The sequence below is a fragment of the Nanorana parkeri genome, unplaced genomic scaffold, assembly GCF_000935625.1.
Source record: "Nanorana parkeri isolate BGI_ZX_2015 unplaced genomic scaffold, ASM93562v1 scaffold586, whole genome shotgun sequence".
NCBI classification, from domain to species: Eukaryota; Metazoa; Chordata; class Amphibia; order Anura; family Dicroglossidae; genus Nanorana; species Nanorana parkeri.
In genome coordinates, this window is record NW_017306854.1 from 1130133 (window position 1) to 1155162 (window position 25030).

The 25030-nt window shown below is 39.1% G+C and overlaps 1 protein-coding gene across 1 annotated transcript in view; it reads right to left on the bottom strand.

Annotated features, from left to right (window-relative positions):
* The window catches only part of CSMD1 (CUB and Sushi multiple domains 1), an 880549-nt gene that overhangs the window by 213072 nt on the left and 642447 nt on the right, over positions 1-25030 (bottom strand). Inside the window, exon 28 of the mRNA XM_018562582.1 lies at positions 1425-1612. Within this exon, the coding sequence (XP_018418084.1) occupies positions 1425-1612 (188 nt within the window). The remainder of the gene's footprint in view (positions 1-1424; positions 1613-25030) is intronic.

Consider the following 25030-nt stretch of genomic DNA (forward strand, 5'->3'; position numbering starts at 1 on the left):
GTTCACTTGTACAGCTATGTAGTGTGCTGGAAAGGTGACACCTCTGTATGATACAACCCCCTTTAAAATCCATTACCAGGCCCTTATCCGAGCAGGTATCTGGAAGGCCAGGAAAGCATGCTACCCCCTTCTCCAAACTTCACCAGACCACTCAGCATGAGGGCCTGGTTACCAGGGGAAAGACTAAGGAGAATGAAAGCAGAATGACAGCTCCTTAGCGTGCAGCTTAATGTAAACAAAGGGGTAGGGTATACCCAGTCATGACACTGACCAAAAATGGACTCGTTCATTTTTGATCAAGGGCCTAACTGGCTATACCTCAGGCCTTTGTTTACATTCCACTGTAGGGCCCAGCAGCCAGCAGACATTTAAAGATAGTGCCCTGTCAGACAGCAATAGTCTCCCATTAAGTTTCCGAATAGAAACAGCCCCAAAAGCTTGCCATTGGTGTCAGGCTCCTGGTGGGATTTTACTATAAAGGTGTCTGAAGGAAGGACTTGAAAGAAGTGATTTGTTGTTCCTATCAACAAATCACTCAATTATTCTTCTGTACTGCTCTGGAGTAATAGGGAAGAATTGATGTTGCCATTATGGCTAGATTGCTCTAGCCATAACCTCATAAAGGGTCTTTGGTATTGGGAAGGATTGATTTAATCATTACCAGAATACTTCATTATTTGAAAGATTCACTTTAATTCAGTACATAAGAACTTATTATTATTATTAAGGGGTGGCTATTTTATGCCACCATTTTGAAGATCTGCATTAAGCATTTTATTCAATTATGTGGTGTGGGATTATGTGTAAAGTTCCTCATTCATGTGGACATTTTTCTCTTCATCGACCTATGATGTTTGACAGTATTAAACTTGTTTGTGACTATATTTGTTTAGCGCTCTATATAAGTGTTATGTATTATTATAGCCTCTTGGATATTTGCACAGCTGCTTGTACTTTAGTTTGTTTTAGAGCTCACATTTTTACCTTTATTACTATTTAAGCTTTTTTATCTAAACCTAGACCCCAGTTCAGCAATATCATAAAGATATGAAAGGCTTTAAAAGCATTCACTGAAAAATAAATACTTTTCTTTTTAGTGTAGATGCAGTGGAGTGCAATTATTGTCAACTCTGATCTCACACTGTAATTTAAAAAAATACAGTGCATTATTGACAACTGATCTTACTTGTTGAAACATTGTACTGTGGTATATTTGTTTGTTTACATTTATGCATTTTTTGCAAAACTGATTTAGATTTCATGCATACTATTTTTTGCATACGATTTCTATTTTAAAATAGGATTAATTGCTTGTTCACTAAGATAGCAAGATGGTACCTGACCTGCAAATGATAATAAAAAATAATACAGGTTATACTGTACTTGAAATTGACATAACAGAGAAATCTTTGCCAAGACACTACCTTTATATTCAATGGCGAATCCAGACATTCCAACAGATGCATCACTTCGGAATGCTAGAAAAAGACTGTCCCCGCTGCTTTCTAATCTTTCAGGTGCATGAGAGCCTTGAAAGCTTCCAATGATTGGGCTGGCGGAGCTATCACCTTCATATATATGTAGAAAATCATAGCTAGGCTCCATGTTAAAACTGAAAAACAGAAAAAAAAATCACAACATGATTTATATGAAATATGAGCTTGTAAGCTGAAAAAACTACCTTTTATAATTACTGTTATTTTAGGGAAGCTACAACATCATATCCCAGAACTTTGTATTGGAGTGTATCGGTGTCTCTTATAGTCCGTAATAATAATGTAAATTTTTTGCGCAAAAGAAATTCATTTTGCATTCATTAAACAGATAGGCTTTGCCAAGGGTCATTTATGATGTACAAAGTAAAACAAGTCATAGCAGCACTCAAATTTTAGTTTTCTCTATTCAGCTACATGAAAGGGAATTTGTCTGATTACTATTTGTTAAAGTGGACCCTAAATCTAAAATGCAAGGTATATGTTTTGGTGCCCCCTTCCTTGGAAAAAGCAGGATAAATATTAAAGTAAACCTGTAGGGGGACAGTTAGATAATATCCTATCCTTTTCCCTGGTTCTGCCCATGGTGCATAGGTGAGAGTGGTGGCATGCTTCCTCTGGTGAGATCTGGGGAATGTAGAGTACTCCAAATCTTGCAGAAAACACCCTTGCACTACCAGTGTTAATTTCTTCGACTAATAATTTTCGTCATAGTTTTTGTCAACAATGCTTTTTCAGTGACTAAAACTAGACTAAAACCAAATAAAAACTATGTTATGATGACTAAAACTATAATGAAAATATATTGACATTTTTTAGTCGACTAACTAAAACTAGACTAAAATGTTAGGGAGAGATAATTTGGGAAGAGATGCAATCAGAACTAATCTCTTCGGACTTCTAGTTTTGGTTCCATCCTGAATGGACAGCTAATAGGTAATATGTGCAATGGCATTACAGCCAATATAGTTTTTCATTTTAATATTTTAGAGTTTGCACTGCTTGAAAGAATGAAGAATGTCATATGCAAGTTGTTATAATCAATGCATATCTAATTACTAGTCCTTTGTTGAAAATACTCTACATCTTTATAAGATTTGGTTTAATCTAATTTTAAGAAAAATAAAGATGATAGATAGCACAATAGTTAAATCTGTGTCTGTATTGCATGTTCAAACCTTAATACCATAAGTGATAACAGGTTAAAAGATTATTACTCCAGGAGTATATAATGAGATTGGAAATTCTAGAGAAATTCTTATATTACTCTTTAACTAAACCCACTCGGTTTTAGTACACTAAATCTACTGTAGATTTAGTAGCATAAAATCTTATATTTAGGTGACTAAAACTATAAGAATTCAGATGACTAAAATATGACTAAAACTAAACGGCATTTTAGTCAAAAGACTAAGACTAAAACTAAATCAAAATTTGCCATCACTGCCCACCACTGTACTGCAGTGTCTTCTCATTAAATTTGAAGTGCTCACCATTCCTTGGGATCTCATTGGCAGAAACATGATGTAATCTGCTGCACCATGGAAACTGGAGCAGAGGTAAGTGTATTAACTATCGTTTTTCCCACTTTTAAAGTTTAAGTGCATAAAAGGAGTGGGTATCATAACATGCCAAAGTTTGGCCATCAACCAGCGCTCTACAGCCTGTAGAGACACTTAATGTGTTGGGCAATATATGTAATATATATTTTGTATTACTGCTGTGGCTATGAGAGGCATGGGTCCCTGAAACAGGGGACATTAACCTGTTTTTAATCTTTTATTTCATTTTGTGATCTTTTTATGAACTGTATCAATACACAGTATTTTATGTATATTAGTGTGTCAGTAGCGCCTTGTAAACCCCATTTGCATTGTGTAGTCGCTGTTTCTGTCCTTGCTAAAGAGATTCATTCTTTTTATTTGTCCTGATGATCATTGTCATGGGGACTGAAAGTGAGGGCAAATCCAAAAGCTGTCACCAGAAGAGGAATGAGAGTGAGAACATCTTCCAATGGGGCACTTGTTCTGGTAACAGCTGTCCAGGAGGTGAGAAATTTCCTTTTACTTCCTCTTGCATCTACATCTATAAAACATAAGTCAAGGCAAATTGACTAGCTATATTTGTCTTGAAGGCGCTTCACTGGACATCCGACCTTCTTTCTCAATTCAGAATGACTATTCTGTCAATCTGAATTGAGAAAGCTGGTTGGATGTCCAGTGAAACGTCTTCAAGAAAAAATACAGCAAGTCCAGTTGCCTTGACTTATTTTTTACAGATATACCACGACCTGGATGAAGGAGAACCTTCAGAGACATCTTGTATCTACAGGTCATAAAGTGTAAAAAAAATCCCTACTAGGACACTGATTTCAACAAATCTGATAGGATTTTTAACCATTCCCTACTCCAGTAAATAATTTCAATATGATTTTTTTCTAAAAAGAGATATTAACACATTTATGTTAATTTAGATATTCGCAAATAAAAAATAAAGCTTAGAATATACATTACATACAATAAAGAAAGTTGGATATGTATCGGACACCTAAACCCTGTATTTTTTGGCAGCAGGCATCCTGATCTACATCTGCATAAGAATATTTGCTGTAAAACTTTATTATAAGTGCATCCACACTTACAGTTTTCTCTTAGTCCCCCTGCAAAGTCCCACAAACATCTTGCTGAGACTGACTATGAAGTCCACCCTATTCATATTCCTGCTATGGGATGGCAACAATGCTGCACTGCACCTGAAATCAGAACAGTGCTGCCACTCTCATGTAGGCTCTGCTTCCACTACAGTAGGATGAACAAATGTTGCAGATGGCATCGGTTTCAGAATTGCCACTGCTGATTCACAAGCCTGTAGCTTGGCAATCAGCACCTGGCCACACCAAGTCCTGTCCACTTCTTTTTATAATGGCAGCATTACTGTTTCTGAAACCCTCATACTGTAGGCTGCAGTTTATGAGAGGGGAGGCATGTGGGACACAAATGAAGGATTTGGCTCTGTAAGGGAAGGTAAAGGAAGTTAGTCCTATTTAGACTGTTATACAGGAGCCTTCAGGTGCGATTCAACTATATAAATGGGGCTGATTGCATAAGACTTAAGGTGCCCATACACCTTCCAATTATCGGAGGAAACTTTTCGTCTGATGATCGAACCGTCGTACGATTGTCGTGCGGCGGCCCCTTCCTGCCCCGATTATCGCAAGGTTCAATCAGCGGTAGTTAAAAAAAGCACCTGGACGAATTGCGGAAATCGAGCGCACTTATTTTCGTTTGCGATTAGAGGCAGTGTTACTCATACGACTTTTGACGGACGGAAACGCCACCAACCATGCGAAAATCGTACGATCGACCAAAGTTTTCAAACATGCTTGAACGTCAAAAGTCGTACGATTTTACAGTACTGTCGGTCGGGCACAACACATACACCTTGCGATTGTCGTACTAAAAGTCGATCGCATACGATTATTGTACGATAATCGTAAGGTGTATGGGCACCTTTACAAATTCCTGCTGTAGACGGCAGGTGCCATACAATACAATGACAACCACACAAACTGTGATTACCTGTGGAGGATTGCACTTGGATGCAAACAGTCTGAATCTTGGTGCCATCATCCATAGGTAATTGCAACATGTGTGCTTACTTGCAAACAACTGCAAGTGGTGACATGTGTTACTTTATTGTACAGCACCTCTTGCCCATAGCAGATCGCATGAGTCTCACGGAGGAATATATGAGACTCATGTTATTAGCCCCAATCATTGGGGGTAAATGTGACCTTAGATGTATTTTAATTTGTGTGACTGTTTTTCTAAATGTTTTCTAAATGCTTTGTCTCTAACATTTTCAACTGTAACTCTTTTAGTAATTTCTAGTTGAAAAATGTGTAAGTATTATGTGATAATGAAAGAATAAATAAACAATAAAGTGCAAGTGACAGATTTTGCCTAAAAAATCTTGATGCCGGTAGAACTTCCCTGATTAAAAAATCAGGAAAATGTTGAAGCAAACATAAGCTTGTATTAGCATTTTTTTAATATGAATAACCTATTGAAGCATGCAATTAGATAGTATCTCACAGAAGGTGCAGATAGGTGTTAAATGTTAATAAAGGCAGAGACACAACAGCTCTGTTGGCTCAGGAATATATGAATATCCTTCTTAATTCTAATAAAATGAAAAGCAATCTTCCCAAGTATTGCTCCAAGTGGCTGATTACATAACAGGTATATAAACATGAAATTAAAATATTGTATTTTGTATTTCCATCTTTTGTTATTTCTGCAGTTTTGATTTTTAATTTAAAAAAATTAATGTGCAATGTGTTATATACCTAAAATAATCTATTACCATAGCTGCCATCATTATAAAATTATTTCCAAGGATGCATTGCTGCTGATTTGATGTTTCAAAGCATGTGACTGACAATATCATAATGATTGACCATGTATGGCAATGGGGTTGAATCACTAAATGTAATATGTTAGAACTATTCTTCTTTAATAAATAACCTTATCTATATGCTGTCATTGCATGTTTATGCATATGAAATTGCAATTAAGTGAGATTAAAACCAAACTCCACCAAATCCTGTGGTATGCAATTTATGTAAACAAAGTTTGAGCTTCTGATATGCTGCTAGTAAATCATACCAAACTCACACATAAAAGGGACAGTGACATCTACTTGGTTGCGGTGGAAGATAGTGATGTGTACAGCATATTAGCTAAAAAATATCAACTGGGTATCATTAGAATCCAATCAGGGAGTTTATTGGCCGCACACTAGAAATAAGCCTGGGTTGATTCACAGGACATTCATCAAGCTCATCATGAAATGTGCAAGATGTGAACTTTAATGTGAACCCATTGAAGTCTATGGGGGTCAAATCTTGAAAATCAATTCTGGCCAAGGCATTGGCAAATGGAGGGCATTGTGGAGCTGGACACTGCCGTGGGGATGCATGGAAATGCAAAAATTGTTTTAAAATGCCATATAGCAGTGAGAGGGCCCTCCATTTTATACGTTTTTAAGGGCAACAAGGTAACCCAACCTATTTTTCTCATTGCATGCTTGGGAAATGCCTTTAAGCTATATGCAATGTTCCAGAACATTAGGATTCTCCTGAACAGTGCCAGCAATGCAATATTTTGGCATCACATACATTGCATGTTCCATAGTAGATAAGGCTGGAAAAAATACACAGTCCAACCTATGTGTGTCAGATTAAGTTAATGATCCTAAGAATTAGGGATGCACCAATACTGATACCGATCAGTGCCGATACCGAGTATTTGGGCAAGTACTTGTACTTGCCCAAATGCTCCGATACTGACCACTCCGCTGATACCAGAACTTCTGGTCAGAGGGAGATCTTCCTCTGACCAGCAGTGCAGAGGGAACATGGAGCCAGCTTCCTTTCCAATCAGAAAGCTGGGCGGTGGGTTATGACCCGCCTCCTAGCTTTCTGATTGGATAGAAAGCTGGCTTCATTTTGTTGCTAAGCAACCTGGCCTCCTAACCAATCAGGAAGCCAATCATGCAATGACCCACCTCATGGCTTCCTGATTGGTAAGGAAGCCAGGCAGCCTAAGAACAAGTCAGCTGGCTTCCTAGCCAATCAGGAAGCTGGGAGTCGGGTCATTACATGGCGCCCAGCTTCCTGATTGGCTAGGAAGCTGGCTTCACTTGTTGCTAGGCAGCCTGGCTTCCTAACCAATCAAGAAGCCAGGTGGCACATCATGACTCACATCCCCGGCATCCTGATAGGTCAGGAAGCCACGCTGCCTAGAAACAAATGAAGCAGGGTTCCTGGTCAATCAGGAAGCCAGATGACAGGTTATGACATGCCACTGACTTCCTGATTGGCTAGGAAGCCAGCTTCACTTTTTGCTAGGAAGCCGGACAGCACCTCATGACTCGCCGCCCAGCTTCCTGATGGTCAGCCTCTGAAGCCGGTGTTCTTTTGCTGGAACACTGGTTTCACAGGCAGTCAGGAAGCCGAGTGACGGGTCATGATAATCAGAGCACAAGGCTCCGGTGCTCTGTATCGGCGATATACAAATCCCTGTATGTTGTGTTCATTGTGGAAGACATTTAGAGGTTTTTTGAATTAATCATTGTTACCAGCTTTTAACACTACCTGTGGAAAGAAGTGTCCTTTTTAGTTTATACATTAGGTATTTGTGGGGCATGGTTTCAAATGCTTTTGCAATATCTACATATATTATGTCTACTGCCTTTCTTTTATCTAGGTTGCTACTCACTTTCTTAGAAGTGTTGGTCTGACAAGAGTGGTCTTTTCTACATCCATGCTGATTACTTTTATAAATGTCTTCCCTAATACAACACTTCAGTAAAGTCCCTAAGCATTCAATCAAACACCTTGCAAACTATTAATGCTGACCAGACTGAGTGGTCTGTAGTTCCCTGGAATACATCTATACAATATTTAGAATATTGGCCCACATATGCTTTATGCCAATCAGCTAGTACCATTCCTAGGAATTAAACAGTCTTTAAAAATCAGGAAGAGTGGCTTTGCTATCACTGCTCTAAGCTCTTGATTACTCATGGGTGTAAGCCATCAGTTGACTTGTTTATACTTAGCTTTTCTAGCCTGTTTCCAATCCTGTTTTCTGACAACCACTGGAGTGCTTCCCTTATTCTTGTGTTAGCATTTTTATTCTCTCTCATGCATCCTTCTTTTTTGTTAGTAACAGCCTTATACATGTAATTTGTGACCAAAGTTCCATAATGCTTCTTTATGAGGCCTACTTGTACTGACCTAGCCTTTTTACTATTGATATATTTTACTATTTATATATTTATAAAAACTTTCCAGGTTATTTGTGCTTTCAGAAGCAATGTGTTTTTCATAATTAATTTTAGCTGCTCTGATTGCGCTCTTGCATTTCCTATAGCATACTTTGTAACCCCTAAACTCTGACACTGTCCCTTCTGTAATATATTTTTAAAGGACACGTTTTTCTCCTTTATGTGTTGTTCAAACTAGCCTTGAGCCACATAGTTTTCATTTTGCTGCTCAGAGGAATGCAAAGGCAAAACATATTTTAAAAAAATACCTTTTAGCGATAAGAGGGCCCTCCATTTAATTTGACTTCAAGAGCAACATGGGAGAAAAGACAAATTCTTTAAAATGCATGCTTGGGAAATGCCTTTAAAGCATAAGAAGTGTTACAGAACTGTACAATTCTCCTGAACAGAGTCAGTGACACTTTATTCTGGCATAACGTTGCATGGGAAATAAATATGTTTACTTTTACATTATGCCGTGGCTTACATACAGCAGTAGCAATCCAATCTGGTCATTTCAACATTAAAAAAGTCTTTATTGGGTAGGTTTTTTGTGCAACATTTTTTTCTAGCCATAATGGAGTGATGGAAGTAGCTGACACAACAGATCTAAAAGCTATAAAAAGATCAATACTTTGAAAAACAAATTAAGATAAGTTCCTTTAACTTTCTGCCATTGCAAAACAGTGGCAAAAAATATTTCATAGCATAGCTTGTGATTTTTTTTTAGTGCTATACCACACTGAATTGTCCATAAAGTTTCAATACAATATAAACCTAGTGCACAAGAATAATTCAAAACCCCAATCCAACTTTCCAGAGGTAAGGCAGTTGATGTGCTTAAATACAAATGACAGTGTCATATTTCAGAGACAATATTCAGAAATATAGCACAGTGGCTGGAGAGTATGTATGTAGCTCGATTGAGCCAAACTTTAAGAGAGAGAAAATAGTGTATGAGAGTACATTATAGTGTATTATTTCTGAGACAGCAGCCAGAAGTTTTGTACAGAATCACTGCACATTATGTTGGACATTATATATATATATATATATACATACATACATACATACATACACACACACATAGGTTGAACTGGACTGGTTTTACCTATTATGTTACTACACTACTTTGTTACTAGACTTCAGTGGAAGAGGGAGATCCCAGGAAGGGTTTGTTTAAAATAAAATTATAGTTATTTTTTCAGAGGCAAAGCCAGAAATATAGTACAGATTTGATGCACAGTATATAAACCTTTTTACTAGGTGGCAATTTCAGATAGAGAGAGAGAGAAAGCAGGACATTTCAGCTGTCCCTCACACTAACTTCAAAACACAATGACAAAAGGCTGATGAGAGAGCTGACTTACATAGTGAGGGGGCTGGCACATTATATTATTCGCCAGTCTCTCCCTGCAATCATTGTTAGCTGTCCTATAGACTAATTCCAACACACAATGCTGAAAGACAAAAGACTGATGGAAGCACTGACATTTACAGTGAGGGGCCTGACACATTGTTAAAATCACAGTATGGGCCAGACTATTCTACCTGACCACAGTTCACACTGCAATGTAAAACATTATGGGTGATTAATTTTGCTACTGGGTAAACATACCCATAACTTTGCTTTTTAGATGAACTGCGGACAATCAAAGATCTTGTTGAACCCTGTATCAGCCCAAACTCAACCCCATCCCTACTGCAGACATTTCATGTGCTGCTTAACCCTGCATCAGTGGTTAGATGGCCTCTTCCAGGAAAACTAACTAAAGAAGCAGATGAGACAGAGGTGAGGCTGGAGTTCAGCTTAATTCAGTTAATGTAATCTAATTTAGAAAGTTTATATCAAACTTGGGAATGTTCCATATGCTGTGTCTGGTACAATTAATCAATCAATCACTACAAGGCAGTTAGTTTGTGAATTAATATTATCAGTTGCCATCAGTTACCCCTTGTTTAAGACTTGCAATACAATACAATACATTGTTGTCTTTACTCCACAGGGTACACCACCCTACCCCACAATGTACTTTCTTACATTATCTGATTTTTCCACACCTGGGTTACCCCCCCTGGTAAAGGCTTAATGGTTCTAATAATCAATTTTTGCGTTTTTTTTCCAAATTTGTTTGCTTCAAAGAAACCTCATTTACCACAGCTGGCCCAAGACAGGCTTAAAATAATACAAACTAAATGATGGGCTAACAACAATGTTTTCAACACAAGACATCTTTGTTTCATTGTTATTGCAAGGTGAAAACTGTATTTATGTGGCAAGAATCTATTGCTTTGCAAGTTAGATGATCACTTTCTTAAGTGATCATCTAACTTTTTTGAAAGTAATCACTTTCAAAATGTGACAGACAGAGCAGACAACTTAGGCTCACACTCTGATGGTATTGAAACAGATTCTAGAAGTTTATTGGTAGAGTGAATAGTATCATCCTTAATGAACGATTAACCAGTATTCTGGAAGATAAGCACAGTAAATTCCAACGTATTTGGGAACCATGCACACATGGTTCCCAAATACCAAGGGGTCATTCGGAAACGGACTCATGCTGCCTTAGTTTTCTCTAGTAGGGGAGGGACAGTGTTACCGATAGTTAGTTGGGTTGAGCTTCCCCAACCTCCTTTAGGAGGGAGAATGTATATTCTTCTTCAGAGGGGATGCCAGATGGACCCTGTTTTGTTCTTTTCTCATCTCTTCTATTTACTATTTCCTGTCTCCTTATTCCTTTTTCTGCTGCTTTTCTTTTCCTCTCTTTATATGGTGCAGTCTTTTATAATGTAGCCCTTCATCGAGGAAATATAGATTTGACACTCATCACCATCGTATTATTGTTTTTTTCCTTTGACTGCCTTAATGCCCATTATTGATATTGTAGTATTGTGTTTTCTACCCTGATCCTGAAATGTTGGCACATGTTGTGTTTTTATAATGTGGTTTATAAAAATAATTTTGTATTTTTTGCACCTTTTGTATTTTTGAAAAAGTCTTAATAAAAAATATTGAAACAGAAACATAGATTCTCTCTTCATCTAGACAACTGCAGTCCCATAAACAATGACCATGTGTTATTTGTGTTGATAACACTACTGCATATGTTCAGAGCAGTTGCTGGCTAGTGGATTTGTTGCTGTTAGTGTTTGTCACTACTACTATAGCAAGGCAACGTGACCCTGTTTAGGTTGCCAGTTAAATGTTTATTAAAAACTACCAATGTTGTCTTTTGGAGTTGTCAGTTGTTGGTGATATCTAGGTTTCAGAAAATAATAAAATATAAACATGAAGGCTAAAGAAACCATGTAATTTACTTTAACAGAAGACCATATAGCAGTAATTTACTTACTATCATATCATGTACTATGTTCTGCTTACTTCTACTTACCTGTAGGAGGAGGGCTGGGTATGTGGGGACCCCTTATTCTAAAGGGGGCTTCCAAATTATGGTAAGTCCCCCCACAGACCGCCACATCCACTGGGCCAGGCATGTAGGGATCTGGCCATTGTCCCCATCAACATGGTAACACAGTGCCTTGCAGGGTGGAGGGAGATTTTGCACCCCACTCCTGCAAGGTACCCACCCAAAGTTGTTGGCTTGTGGCCAGGTATGGTTCCTGGCTATTCGGGCTGCATGCCGGGATAAAGGACTGGTATTGATTGGATATTCACAGTTTTTTTTCTTAAAGGTTATTTTTTTATAAACAATGTACACTGTCCCCAAGAGTCCCCCTCCAAATCCACACTAGACCAATATCCAGTGGATGAGGGTCTGGAATGTATTTTGAGTGTGAACCCCAGGGTTTTTTTTTTACAAACAGAACAAAGCCAGCCAGCAACTGTCATTTTGCATCAGTTTTTTATATGTCACATTTGCTCAAGTACATTGTAATGGTGTGCAATGTCACATGCAGGTTTAAGGCATCCCCAAGTATGGCTTTTAAAGCATTTGTGTATTGTATGTTTTCCTCAAAGCTGTATAAAACCCCCCACTCTTAGCTGAATGGCATTTTTTCTATTTGCATAGGTACATGACCTTAATGCCAGTGCCCAGCTACCCATTCCCTTTTTTAATAAAAGCTTGCAAATTGATTTTGAAAAAGGCCATAGCAAATTACAAGATTTGGCTCCCATAGACAAACATGTGTTTAGTTGTTATGTCCAGAATTCACAGAATTCCAAACTTTGCTAATTCCAAATTATTATAAGTACTATGATTTCTTTTAACATTAAAATAAATTCAAGCTGTAACAAATTCAATTGTTTTCTGTCTTATAACAGGTCCCATACATTTTTCTTTTTTTCTCAATATATACATACCAGTATTTTATCCTAGGAATTTTGAGCCACACAGCCCAGCTTAATCTTCAGACTAAATCACCTTCTATTTACATACACAACCAAATGTGCATTTTAAACTTCCAAACACATCAAATTACAATTCCAAGAATCCTGAACTAGTGAACAATGTAACTTGTAAGTTTGGACCAATTCAATATCTTTTAACATTTGGATTGACACTTACGAAAACAAACCTGAACCCTATTGCTTATCCAAACAAGGAAATGCTTTGAAGCTAATATCTGGAAAAAGAGAAACATTTTTCTCATTGTTAGATAATATAATCTGACTTGTCTGTAGGTAAATTCCCAGCATATTGTTTTTTTATTTAACATACTGTTTCATCTGTAGTTGACACCCTGACATCTGTACATTCATCAAGCCACACTACCAAATTCCCAGAAGCAATCACAGAGACAGTTAAGGAGACATATTATCACACACATATCAATCATACTTTATCTGAAATATATATTTACAGTGTGTACATGACTATTTACATCTTTTGGAGATTTATTTCTTAGGACTATGTTACAATATGAGGTTTATGATAAGAGGCATATATATTATCATGGACCTCATTCTTCTGCCCCTCATTAGCCTCATTATTACATACAAGTAAAATAAAAATAAAGCTTGAAGCAAGGGTACCAAAGTAATAGTAAATAAGGAACAAAATACCAATACAAATAACACTAAATTACACTGAATACACCCAATACAAAAAACCCTCTCTAATTTAAGATAATAGTAAATAATACTTTGATGACCGTTGCAGCTTCATATCTTTCACAGAAAAATCCACCTGGCATAGAAAATAATAAACATACAGTATACAAACATAGATAAACATTATATTTATTGTTTTTAAAATGTTGACAATCATGATTTACAAAAAAATGGATCCACAGAAATATACATAAAAAATGTGCATATCTCTCAAGTGGAAAGCACTATTATTAAGTGAATGCTCAATTTAACTATTTAAATATCTGCACATCCACAAATCAATTTATATAAATTGACTTTTTAATTGATATTTAGATTTCTAGTTCATTTTAATCACTATATTTAGCACATTTTGATATTGTATTGCAATTTTGATGTTCAATTAATTTTTCATGGTGCAGTGTTTTTTGTATACACTCGCAAACAGGCACATGTCTACTGAGCCTTATAATAAATAAAGGCCTGCAAAGAGCACAGGTTTTAAGTATATAGATCTAGTTAAGTTTTATCAGTGATTGATAGCCCTTAAATGATTGCTCTCACTGCGACATTCTTGGTGATATGTAACATGTGTAGCACAATTGTTGTTTTTGCACGCTGGTGCATGGAGCGCGTATTTACGTTTATATGTGCGTAAACATGGGGGTGGGGGACTTAAACATTTTGGTTTTTTTTACTGTTTTATATGTGACTTTTATTAACTTTTTAATTTTTTTTTACACTTATTGTTATTTCTATCACATAGGGGGATAACAATCCCCCTATATAATAGCAAAGGCACACTGACAGTTCCTCTTTATGTAGACATTAGGTGTCTCTAAGACCCCTAATGTCACCTGGGAACCCCCAAAAATGCTGATGAAGCAGAGATCTGCTTCATCAGCTTCTTCTCTCTGGCTATAGCAGCCAGATGACTGAATCTATTATTACATAACGTCTGCATTCACCTGTCAAAGTACGGAGGGAGATCAGCAAGGAAGAAGGTGCTGATCTCCCTCCCATCTTACCTTCTGACACCCTCCCGAGCCATTCCCGTGCGGCAGATGGGCTAACGGATCCCAGAATTGAAGTTGAGGGGGTCAGGAGGGGGCGGCACTCCAGGCGGTGGCAGCGGCACTTCAGGGGGGGGCGCGAGCAAAACACAACATACAATCGATCGGTGGCTATTTAGCTGCCAATCATTTGTATGTGAAACAGCCGGTAATGGCTGTAAAGAACAGACGGGTTTTTTCTGCCCGGGGCGCGCGTCAGCAAAAAAAAAATGCTGTCTAATTACGGCAACCTGCCCATGTGAGTCTGGCGTCCATCCGTTTTTTTCACAACGGGCGGACGACAACAGGTTAAGAATTGCTCCATCTGTTTGTTTCTAAAAGCATTTTCCTGCCCAGCTTTTTTCGCCCTTAGTTTTTGAACAGTATCACCCAGTGGTTGTAATATCCACTGATTTTACTGAAAAACCTTCCTGTGAGAGATTCACAAGGCTATTCAATAAAGGGTGAAGAGTTGGGAGAAGGCAGGAGAAGTGAACAATCTAGGCAAAAATTGTTGATTTGGAACAATTCTCCAATTTAGCTCACTTTCTAGTTCAGCTCTGTTGTCCTAGATTGTTCACTTTTCCTGCCTTCTCCACTAATAAATATTAAATAGTGTGAAGATCTGGGTTGGGTTTAACACAATCTGCTTGTGGTTATAGGTAGTGCAACCTCGTTGATATTTTTGACAATGAAATTCAACTGTGCAACAAATAGCTATAGCAATGTGCTATGTTTCTAGACACAAGCATATATTTTATTTGATAATGAAGTATAGTGATGTCCCCCTAAGGATTTGTTGAAATTAAGGGGCCCTCCTACTGTGCACTTTCTTACTGCTGCCACAAATCCCTCACCAAGCCATCAATCATAATAAAATGACCACCATCCAGCCCATCTCACAGGCTGGTAGTGTGCCTTTAAGCCAACATGGGCAATGGACTGACCAATCTTTGATTCCTGAAGGTGCTGCCCTATAACAGCTACCTTACTGTCCTCCATGCCCTAGCATAGGCCCATTCCTAATCCTTGAGACCTAGCACTGGACCTGTTCTCTCCCAGGCAGCAGACCTGGGAGGTAAATTGCCTCTGTACTCTTCTCACCCCAGGCAGCAGGCCCGGGAGGCAAGGACCCTTTCAAAGGTCCCTCTGAATGTATTTTCTTCTCCAGTTTACATCACTGGTGACAAAACTCCTAGTGATTGACTAGTGCAAGTAAATATTTATAACCTACAACATTGTAACTTCTTGCTCTATTCACTTCCCAGGAGGAGGCAAAATTATTCAATGCCCTAGGCTTAGGGGAAACCCAATTAATGGAAAAAACAGCAATAATCATAGCTCAGGCTAGCTACAGCCGAGTTATCCGCTAAATTTAGACTAGTGGCACTACAGCTTTGATAGGGCTGCTACAGAAGGAAATTGAGTCACAGATGGTATTCTCATCTAATTGTTCTTTGATTTAGTTGGTACAACCAGTTTAAATTGAGCGAGACTGCATTTATTGTCCACATGTTTGTTCGTCATAACCATATTATGTTATTTTCAATGCATTTCCTATAATCTAGCTTCTGCTATGTGTTTATATACAGTAAGACAGTGTTGGAAATACATCTAAATTGGATTCCTAAGCAACAGGGTGGCATTAAGTGGTGCAGGGAGTAAACAAGTAAGTATTTACCGTCACTTTCCAAGATAACATCTTTTAATTTGTATATTGGCGACAGTGTAACTGTAAGCTTTTTAAATGTAGGATCTAAAACATGTAGGATCTAAAGCTCAAAGTAAAATATACCAGTAATGAAAACATTTTTATACAAAGATGTTCCTTAATGGTCACATGATATTTTTTGCACATTGAATTGCAGGTTCACTAATTTTCTAAAACTTTGCTGTGATATTTTTATATACATATTGTTGTGACATTGCTTATTTTTGCAAATATGTACAGTTCAAGTTTATGTAACCCAACCTTGTTTACAAAATGCTCAGGCTGATTCTTATTCACACCTCCACATTACAGTTTAGTATCTTTTTTCTCTCATTCCCTCTATATTCATCTCTGTTCATCTGATCTATAAAACTTGGCCATATGCACTACTGTGAAACCTTTTTCCACAACTACAATCAGTCTTCAGTGAGATATTTCATAATATTTTTATATACTAGTATATGAACTGGAACAACACAAGTTTGCTTATTTAACTGTCACAATCTACTCCTGCCTATGTGTTTTAGATATCGTCCCTGTACAACCTCCCAAAACAGCTGATAGAGAACAGGTTCAGATATAGAATGTACATTCCTTGTTTAGATATTGCAAGCTGAGAAGTGTAAGAAGGCCTTGTCAGTAAGGCCTACAAGAACATGCTGATGAAACTTGTTTAGCATCGTATTACTTTAAACATTAAACGCATAAGCCAAGAATAGAACTGCTAGGGTACAAGATTTGTACTGTGTTTTTTATGTTGTTTGGATCATGTTGAGTCCTGTTATCCATTTCTTGAACGCTTAGTTTACTGGTTGGGTATGACTGATTTATGTTATGACAGTTCAATGGGCTAGCCCTTCATTGCGAGAATGTTTAATCCGCTGATTGATCCTTGTAGATGCTTGCAGTAGTGAATTATTTTATATTTAATTTTTTGATAGATTTATTTCATTGGTATGAACTATAATTGATTCAGTACTGTGACTGAATAGTCTTTGTACAGCATACTCCCATAGTCATGAGAAAATAATCAATTAACTTTAGTAGAAAGACTTCATACTGGCAGCCACTTTGAAAATCCCACTACATTATTCCTGTACAGGATGTTAGAGGTTCTGGATTGTGAAACAGATTAGATTTACCAATTTGGCACTTCTTTTCTTTACGAACTGTAGACGTTTTAAAAAGGACAAACCTAAGGCACTTAAACTACACTAAAAATGTATATTTTTGCTATTTACTCCAGGTTAATAATATGTCAGTATAAAAGCACTGACTTCCCATGAATGTTACAGTACAAAAAAACGATAAAACATGTTGTGATTGCAGCCCTCCTCATGGAGAAGGCAAAGGATATCATCATTCAAGACTGCTTTCCTCCTCTCCAAGACATCATGTATCCAGAGGAAGGAGTGATTCTCATCAGATTCACCGATTGAAGTCCACCTCCCGCCATACGCACCTCCACCATCATCCAGATAAGGTTTGTTGGGTGTGTGGTAGGAAGGCTCTGCCTGGAAAATTAGTCTGTCAAGCCTGTCTCTCTTAGGCAACTGAGGAAGCCTCTGCCCCTCCAGCAGATATGCTATCCCTCATTAAACAGTCAGTGAAAGACTTTCTACAAGAATTTGGACGGAGTGGTCATCTGGATAAGCCATCCACAACTCACCAAGCTATGAAAGTAGTTTTAGACTAAGAGCAGTCAGATGCCTCTGACACAGTTGAAACTTCCTGTCCATCAAGCTTTGATTTTGGTCTAGTAGAACCGTTCATTACCGCCATTATGGAGGCAATTGGCTGGGAGGACCCAGTTGAAGATGCTGCTAAAGTAAGAAAGTACTTTCCCCATCTCCAAAATTCCTCTGCGACCTTCCCTTATATGGATGAAATAAAAGAGTTCATTGCAGAATAATGGAAAAGAGTTGAGAGAACAACAAACATTAACAATTGCCTTGTGAAGCTATGCCCGCTTAGGCAAAATGAGTCGTCTTGCCTTAGTTCTCCTCCATTAGTAGATGCAGCTGTTATGTGCTTGGCAAGGCACATTACTTTGCCAATGGAAGATGCTGTCTCGTTTAGAGACCCTGGATCAAAAGGCAGATCTTGATATGAAAAGAGCATACCTGGTCTCCTATGCTCTCTTTCCTCTACCATCCCTATCTTAAGATAGGCCCATTGGAGGTGGGGAGATTTTTAGCCAGATAACAGATCACTGCGGTCTACCTCAGATAGATCTGTTTGCATCTCCCAACAACAGCCAAACCATCTTGTTTGTGACCCAATTCAAATGCAGCCAAGCAGTAGCAGTGGATGCTGTGGCGGGGGATGCCTTGACCTCCCAATTGTCATTCAGTCTGGGCTATGCCTTTCCCCTCTACCCTCTGATCCTGAAGTTTCTGCAAAGGATGACTACCTTTTCGGGGGTGGTAATCGCAATCATACAGTTTTGTACATATGTAGTACAACTGTAATAGGAGCGTGCTCCGTCCCTGAGGTAAAGTCCAAAAACATATGAAGAACACAGAGAGGGCCTTGCCCTGATAACTCAATCCAATGCAGACATCATAGTTTCAAGCCTTCTTTTTGCGGGTGGGGGGGCTTTTAGAAGGTGAGTGTGAGTGGGTGGTTTGGTTTTGCAGCGAGCGTGCATATGCCTGGGCAGCAGGTGCAGATGAGAATGACTTGTCGGGTAGGCCATGGTGAATTTAATGCGGAGCCCCACTAGGATTTGGCATGTTTCATGAAATGCCTTCCGTTGTTTGGAGAGGGCAGCGGAATAGTCCGCAAAGACAAGGAGCTTGTGGCCTCCAGCAATCAGATGATGTTGTGATCTATAAGCCATCAAGATGTCGCGCCGATCTGCAAAGTCTAGGTAGCGTATTATTACAGGCCTGGGTTTCTGCTGATCCCTGGGAGGGCCGATCCTGTGGGCCCTCTCCACTTTGCATGGTGCCTGGAGGCCTAGTGCTTGGGGTATAGTGCGCGAGCAGAAGGTATGCAATTCACCCGGGGGAACTGATTCTGGCAGGCCTATGATACGTAAATTATTGCGTCTCAGCCGGTTTTCAAGGTCATCTACTTTATCCAAAAGATAGCTGACTTGTTTATGAGAATCGGCCTGTGTAACCTGAAGATTGCGCATTCGATCATCTAGCTCCCCCACTCGTTGCTCTATGCTCGATATACGCGATGATTGCACCTCCAGGGCCTGGTTTAATTTGCCCATATGCTGCTGCATGGAATCGGCAATGATAGTGGCCAGATCGGCTTTCAAGTATGAGGCCACCGCTGAGGCCAGCGTCTGGTAATCCACCCCGGGGATAGCTTGAACGGGAGATGACTCACCCGGTGTGTTTGTCTGCATAGACTCTCTGGGCTCACTCCGGTCCGCCATGTCTGGTGCTTCACGTGGCGCGTCTGAGTTCGGTAATATATTCCGTTTTGCTGTTTGCGTCCGCGACACAAATCTGTCCATTGTCCACGGAGCACTCCGAATGATCGTGTCTGATGGTGGGACCGGTGATGAGCAGGTATATTCTGTGTTTCTTAGCAAGCGTGACGGAGCACAGTCTCACACCGCTACTCCATCGGGCGCCGGAACCGGAAGTATCATACAGTTTTGGCCCAGGAGACCCTGGTTCTCCTCATTACTGGAGTTGAGTTTGGAACCTCCAATTGCTCTCCCCAATTGGGAAACACATCTCGGAATTGCAAGCGTTGGCTGTCAAGGAGACATTCTGCATATTCTTCCCAGACGGAGTCATACTTAGACCACTTCCTCAATTCCTTCCAAAAGTTAGCTCTAGATTCCATCTTAATCAGGAACTGGTACTTCCAGCGTTTGCAGATGCAGAAGGCGAACCTCGATGTAGCGAGTACCCTACAACCCTATATAAAGGCCGCACAACCTTTCCACTCAGTAGATAACCTTCCGATAAATCCTTGGGGTAGCAAAAAGGGACAAGCAGCATCCATACAAACAATAGCAGCCTGGTTTGTCAAACTCATTAATGCCTTATTAAAATGCCTACAACCTATAACCTTAATTACCCCCGCTGTTTGATAAAATACGTAAAGAACTACTCCTGTGGAGAAACCTCCCTCTTTCTCTATTTGGTAGGATTCACTTAATAAAGATGATATCATTTGCCAGGCTCTTATACCCCATGCAGACTCTACCGATACTCCTGAAGCACAAAGACATACAAGCACTTAACAAAGACTTCACTATGTTCATTTGGCAGGGGAAAAAGTCCAGGATATCCCTAAAAAAACTATTTTTACCCAAAGATAGGGGAGGTATGGCATTTCCCAACCTTAGACTTTACAACGTGAGCTGTCTACTTCGACACTCTCTTGATTGGCTGCATTCCTCCTCTTACTATTCCAACTTTTTGTTAGAAGCATCAATGGTGTCCCCTTGGACTCTCCCTGCCCTCTTACATTGTCCCTTCTCTGCCATGCCTCCTACACTACGCTCTCATATTCTGATAAGAGACACTGTGGTGGCATGGAGGGAAGCTCACAAATATTTAAAATTAAGTCCCTACTTCACGCGCCACCTCCCCCTTAGGGGCAACCCGTCGTTCCCTCAGGGAGGGGAACACTCCGCCTTCTTACGGTGGGAGCAAAAAGGGATTTCCCTAATCTCGCACTTTTTCACTGATGATGGCCGAAAATTGTTATCATTCTCAGAATTCAGCAGCAAATTTGGGATTAACAACTCCGACTTCCTACATTACATGCAGGTCACTGCCTATGTTAGAAAATTAAGCCCCCCTCTCTGATAAAAGACTACCAGCTCCTTCCATAGATAGAGTCCTTCCAAACACTAAAGTGTCCATCGCCGACATATATCCTCATCTGAGACATGCCGTCGTTTCCTCCTTGGAATCTTCTAACCTGACTAAGTGGAGGGCGGATGTCCCATCTGACGATGTAGTCGAGAAAATGCTCACCGGATACCGATCCCTATGCAAAACCGTATGTAATGAACAATGGCGGGAAACCCAGTACAAAATCATTCACAGGGCATACTTTGCTTTCCAAATAAAATATACTAAGAGTCGGGATAATGCCTTTCTGCACCATTGTCCCAAGTGTAAATTGGTAACCGCACCTCTCTTCCATTGCCTATGGTCGTGCTCTTACATCCAGGGGTTTTGGAAACAAGTCTTACAATTTGTATCTTCTGTAATCGGGCAGAGTATACCATTGGATGCCATGTTATTATTGTTTAATTACTGGGAACCCCCCATAGCTTCATCTACCAAACTTGATAAATACAGCAAACAATGGATTGGCTTGGCCCTCCTAGCAGCCAAGAGATGCATTATGAGAGAGTGGCTTTCAGCGCACCCTCCCACTGTTAACAGACTGAGGGAAGATCTCAAACACCTACTCCTATTGGAGAAATTGAATGCAGAAGCACAGTTGGAAAAAGAGAATATAACTAAAATCTTTCTCTCTAGATGGCAACCATTTATTACACATGTCCTCTCACCTTCTGCTCAAAAAAATATCTTATCTCCCTTTCAGTATAGCAAACATTACCTGCTACAGAACCTGAATATCCCAAAATAACTGAACGCTCTCTTCTCAAAGGGGGTACACCTGGAGGTATGCGGGTGGGGGAGGGAGGATGAGAGACCCGGCTACCTATCTCTTAGGTCAATACTGGTGTGGAGGGAGGGACATGCACATTAACTAACCAATGGGATGGAAGTGGCATTCTCGTACCACCCACAGCTTGACGTGCTATTGCCCCGTCCCGTAAACTGCTCCAGTGAGAAAGGGGTTGCGCAATTATGTGATGTATCGTAACATGTATGGTATTGGTTATGTTTTTGCTTTTTATAGTTTATTTTTTATTTTATGTTCTTTTGTTCCTTTTCTCTTACTCTCATGTTTGAGGTTTTTTTTTATCTCTATTATTGACTGTGTGTGTACCTCAACCCAAGCAAGCCCAGTCAGAGCTACTGATATCTCACTACTTGTGTAACTATAAGATATGAATATTATGTTCTTGCACATGGACGAGTTCCATATGGCAAATGCATTATACACACTTTTGTATTTGATATGCTCTGTACTACACTGTACTGTAACAGATGCTTAAGGCGAAATAATAAAAAAATTTTTTTAAAAAATGCCTACAACCACCTGAGGAGATAAGGGCTCACTGTACAAGGGGTCTAGCAGCATTCTGGGCAGCCTACTCAAAAGTCTCTGCTGAAACGATCTGCAGGGCCCCGTCCTGGTCCTCCAGAAATAAATTTATCAACCTTTATAAAACAAATACATTTTCTCTTGGCATTACCCTCCCAATTGTGATCGCCAAATTCCATGGTGTGCTGCCAATCGATGCTCTAGGAAAGGAAAATTACGCAAGGTAAGTATGCAATTTTCTGTTATATATTTGGTGAATGACCAGAGCTCTGTCACATGTAAAAATACTGCTAATGCCTAGTTAATTAGAGAAAAGGGCTCCTTCCTTGTGCATTTTCCACTATCACAGGTTTTAAGTTAAGGATTTGCAGTCCCGCTGAATTTGTGTGCAGATTTTGACTAACCTCCCTGGCGGTATTCCCGAGTCTGGCTCGGGGTTAATTTTCAGTACCAAGAGCGGTAACTCTGAGCCAGACTCGGGATTGCACAGAAAAGTGTCACTTACCTTGTCCCTGCGAGCCCGCGGTGTCCTCTGCTGGACGCAGCCGGCCAATGCCGGCATCTGAGTTTTAGTTTCGTTTTCGGGCGTCACAGCGGGGGGCGGAGCCGGCGGAAAATTCAAAAGTGAAAACATGACATTTACACAGAATACAATGTAATCTGCTTTGATTACACTTATGTATCAAACTATTTCACTTCAAGTTTGTCCCTAGAGCTTTGTACAGTGCCCAGCCTGCACTTTTACTGTTCTTTCTGCCTGGAAACTTGTGAACGTCCATGGCATCCAAAAAGCGTCCCTTTAGGTCAAAAGCGGTTTTAGACACGGTAGACAACAACGATAGTATATTAGAATAACTTGCAGAATTGAGCGAAAGCGATTCGTTGGGAAAAACGAATCGTTATCGCTCAATTCTGCAAGTGATTCTAATTTACTATCGCTGTTTTCTACCTGGTCTAAAACCGCTTTTGACCTAAAACAAATCTCCTCACTATAAAAAGAAGGGCACATAGCAGCCATTGTATCAATTAATTAGGGTAAGGATAGGAAAAACTGACAAACTACTCTGACTGTTAGTTCTATGGGCAATCAATCCCTTTGCTGCCTTGTTTTGTTCTTATTTTTTTTATAATTTTTTTGCTGCAATGCTTCCCTTTAAAAAAATAAATATGTTTTAGATTTAGAGGTGGTATTTGTGTGATATTATTTGTTTTGGGGTATATTTTTTAAATGTTATTTTGATAGGGCCTTTAGTCTATGTTAAATTGCTATTTTGCTGCTTTTATTGCTTTTAATGCTTTTTTTGGTTTTATTTTTTTATGCTGATAGGGCCTTTTTGGGTGTTCAAAGTGAAGCATTTACTTGTTACTGACCATCTGTTTTTGGAACTGCCTTTTTTCGCAGCATGCCACTGCACTGTTTGACAGAAAAAAGTACAAGAACAGTATGCACCTAAACCAACTCACATTATGTCACACATAGATAAAATATAGTTAGGCATACACCAGTAAGGCCTATTATCCCTCAATAAAACTGTGCTTCTGCTGGTCAATTTTACATTAGTGTATCATCTGCAGTCTCCTAATTGTTGTAGTAAAACAAGGTTGATTTACTATAGGCAAAGAGGATGCGAATGTTGCAAGGAACTCCCCTTAGCTTAGAGAATGTTGTAAAAATTCACTACGCAAAAAATATTCAATCACATGCAAGGAAAACAGTATTTTTGCTTGCACATAATTGTTGGATGAGGGAAGTCAGCAGAGCTATACTTAAGTAGGACCTTCACTCTGCTAAATTAAAACTCCCTTTCAAAGGGAAAAGCCTGTTTGCCTTTGGTAAAAAAAAATCCCTTTTTCTTTAGTACATATTGGTCTAAAGTCCATGATTGAGTTCCAGTTTCTGCCCAATTTTATACTGCTGTATCCTCTTAAACATTCTAATTGTAGTAAATGGTAGTAAAGCCTCAGCCTGTGCTCTTTATCTCTAGTAAGTTTGGGTCTATCCTTGCTATTTAAAATTGTCCTGCTGCTGGCCAAATTTACATTGCTATGTCAAATGTGGTCTCATGATTCTTGCAGTAAAGCACCTGCCTGTAATCTTTTTCTCTAGTACAATTTAGTTGATTCTCCTTCATTACAATTGTGCTGCTGCTGCCCAATTTTACAATGCTGTATCATCTGCAGTCTCTTAACACTTAATAAGAGCTAAATAGAAACTGGCCAATGACAAGACAGTTTTGCATCAGCGGACATCCACAGACAACTATTGGCCAATCTGCTTGTTAAAGCGGGTCTATTACCATTTGATGAAGAAGCATGTGTTGCTGTAAAGCTAGCTGATTTTTCAAACTGAAATGAATTAGATTGTTGTACTATTTATGTAAGCCAAACTAATTGTAAAAGAAAAAAAAAACAATTTCAAAGCCAATTATGCACAGCTTTCCCTGCTATTTTTTTCCCACTTGCTTAGGTATATCCTTCACGGTAGTGCCTATCTATAGATACAAATATATTTGTATCTATAGATAGGCATCTATAGATAAAAAAATGGCCAGATGTTAACAAGACCTGAGTGACATTTGTCTCTTGGTTCAGGTTCAATGTTGATACGCTGAACCCCTGGAAAGCCTAAATCACTAGATGTACTGCGTAGAGTCCAATGACCAACAACATACAAATTATGTTTGATTGGTATTTAAAATAATAAACTAAAATGCTTTTG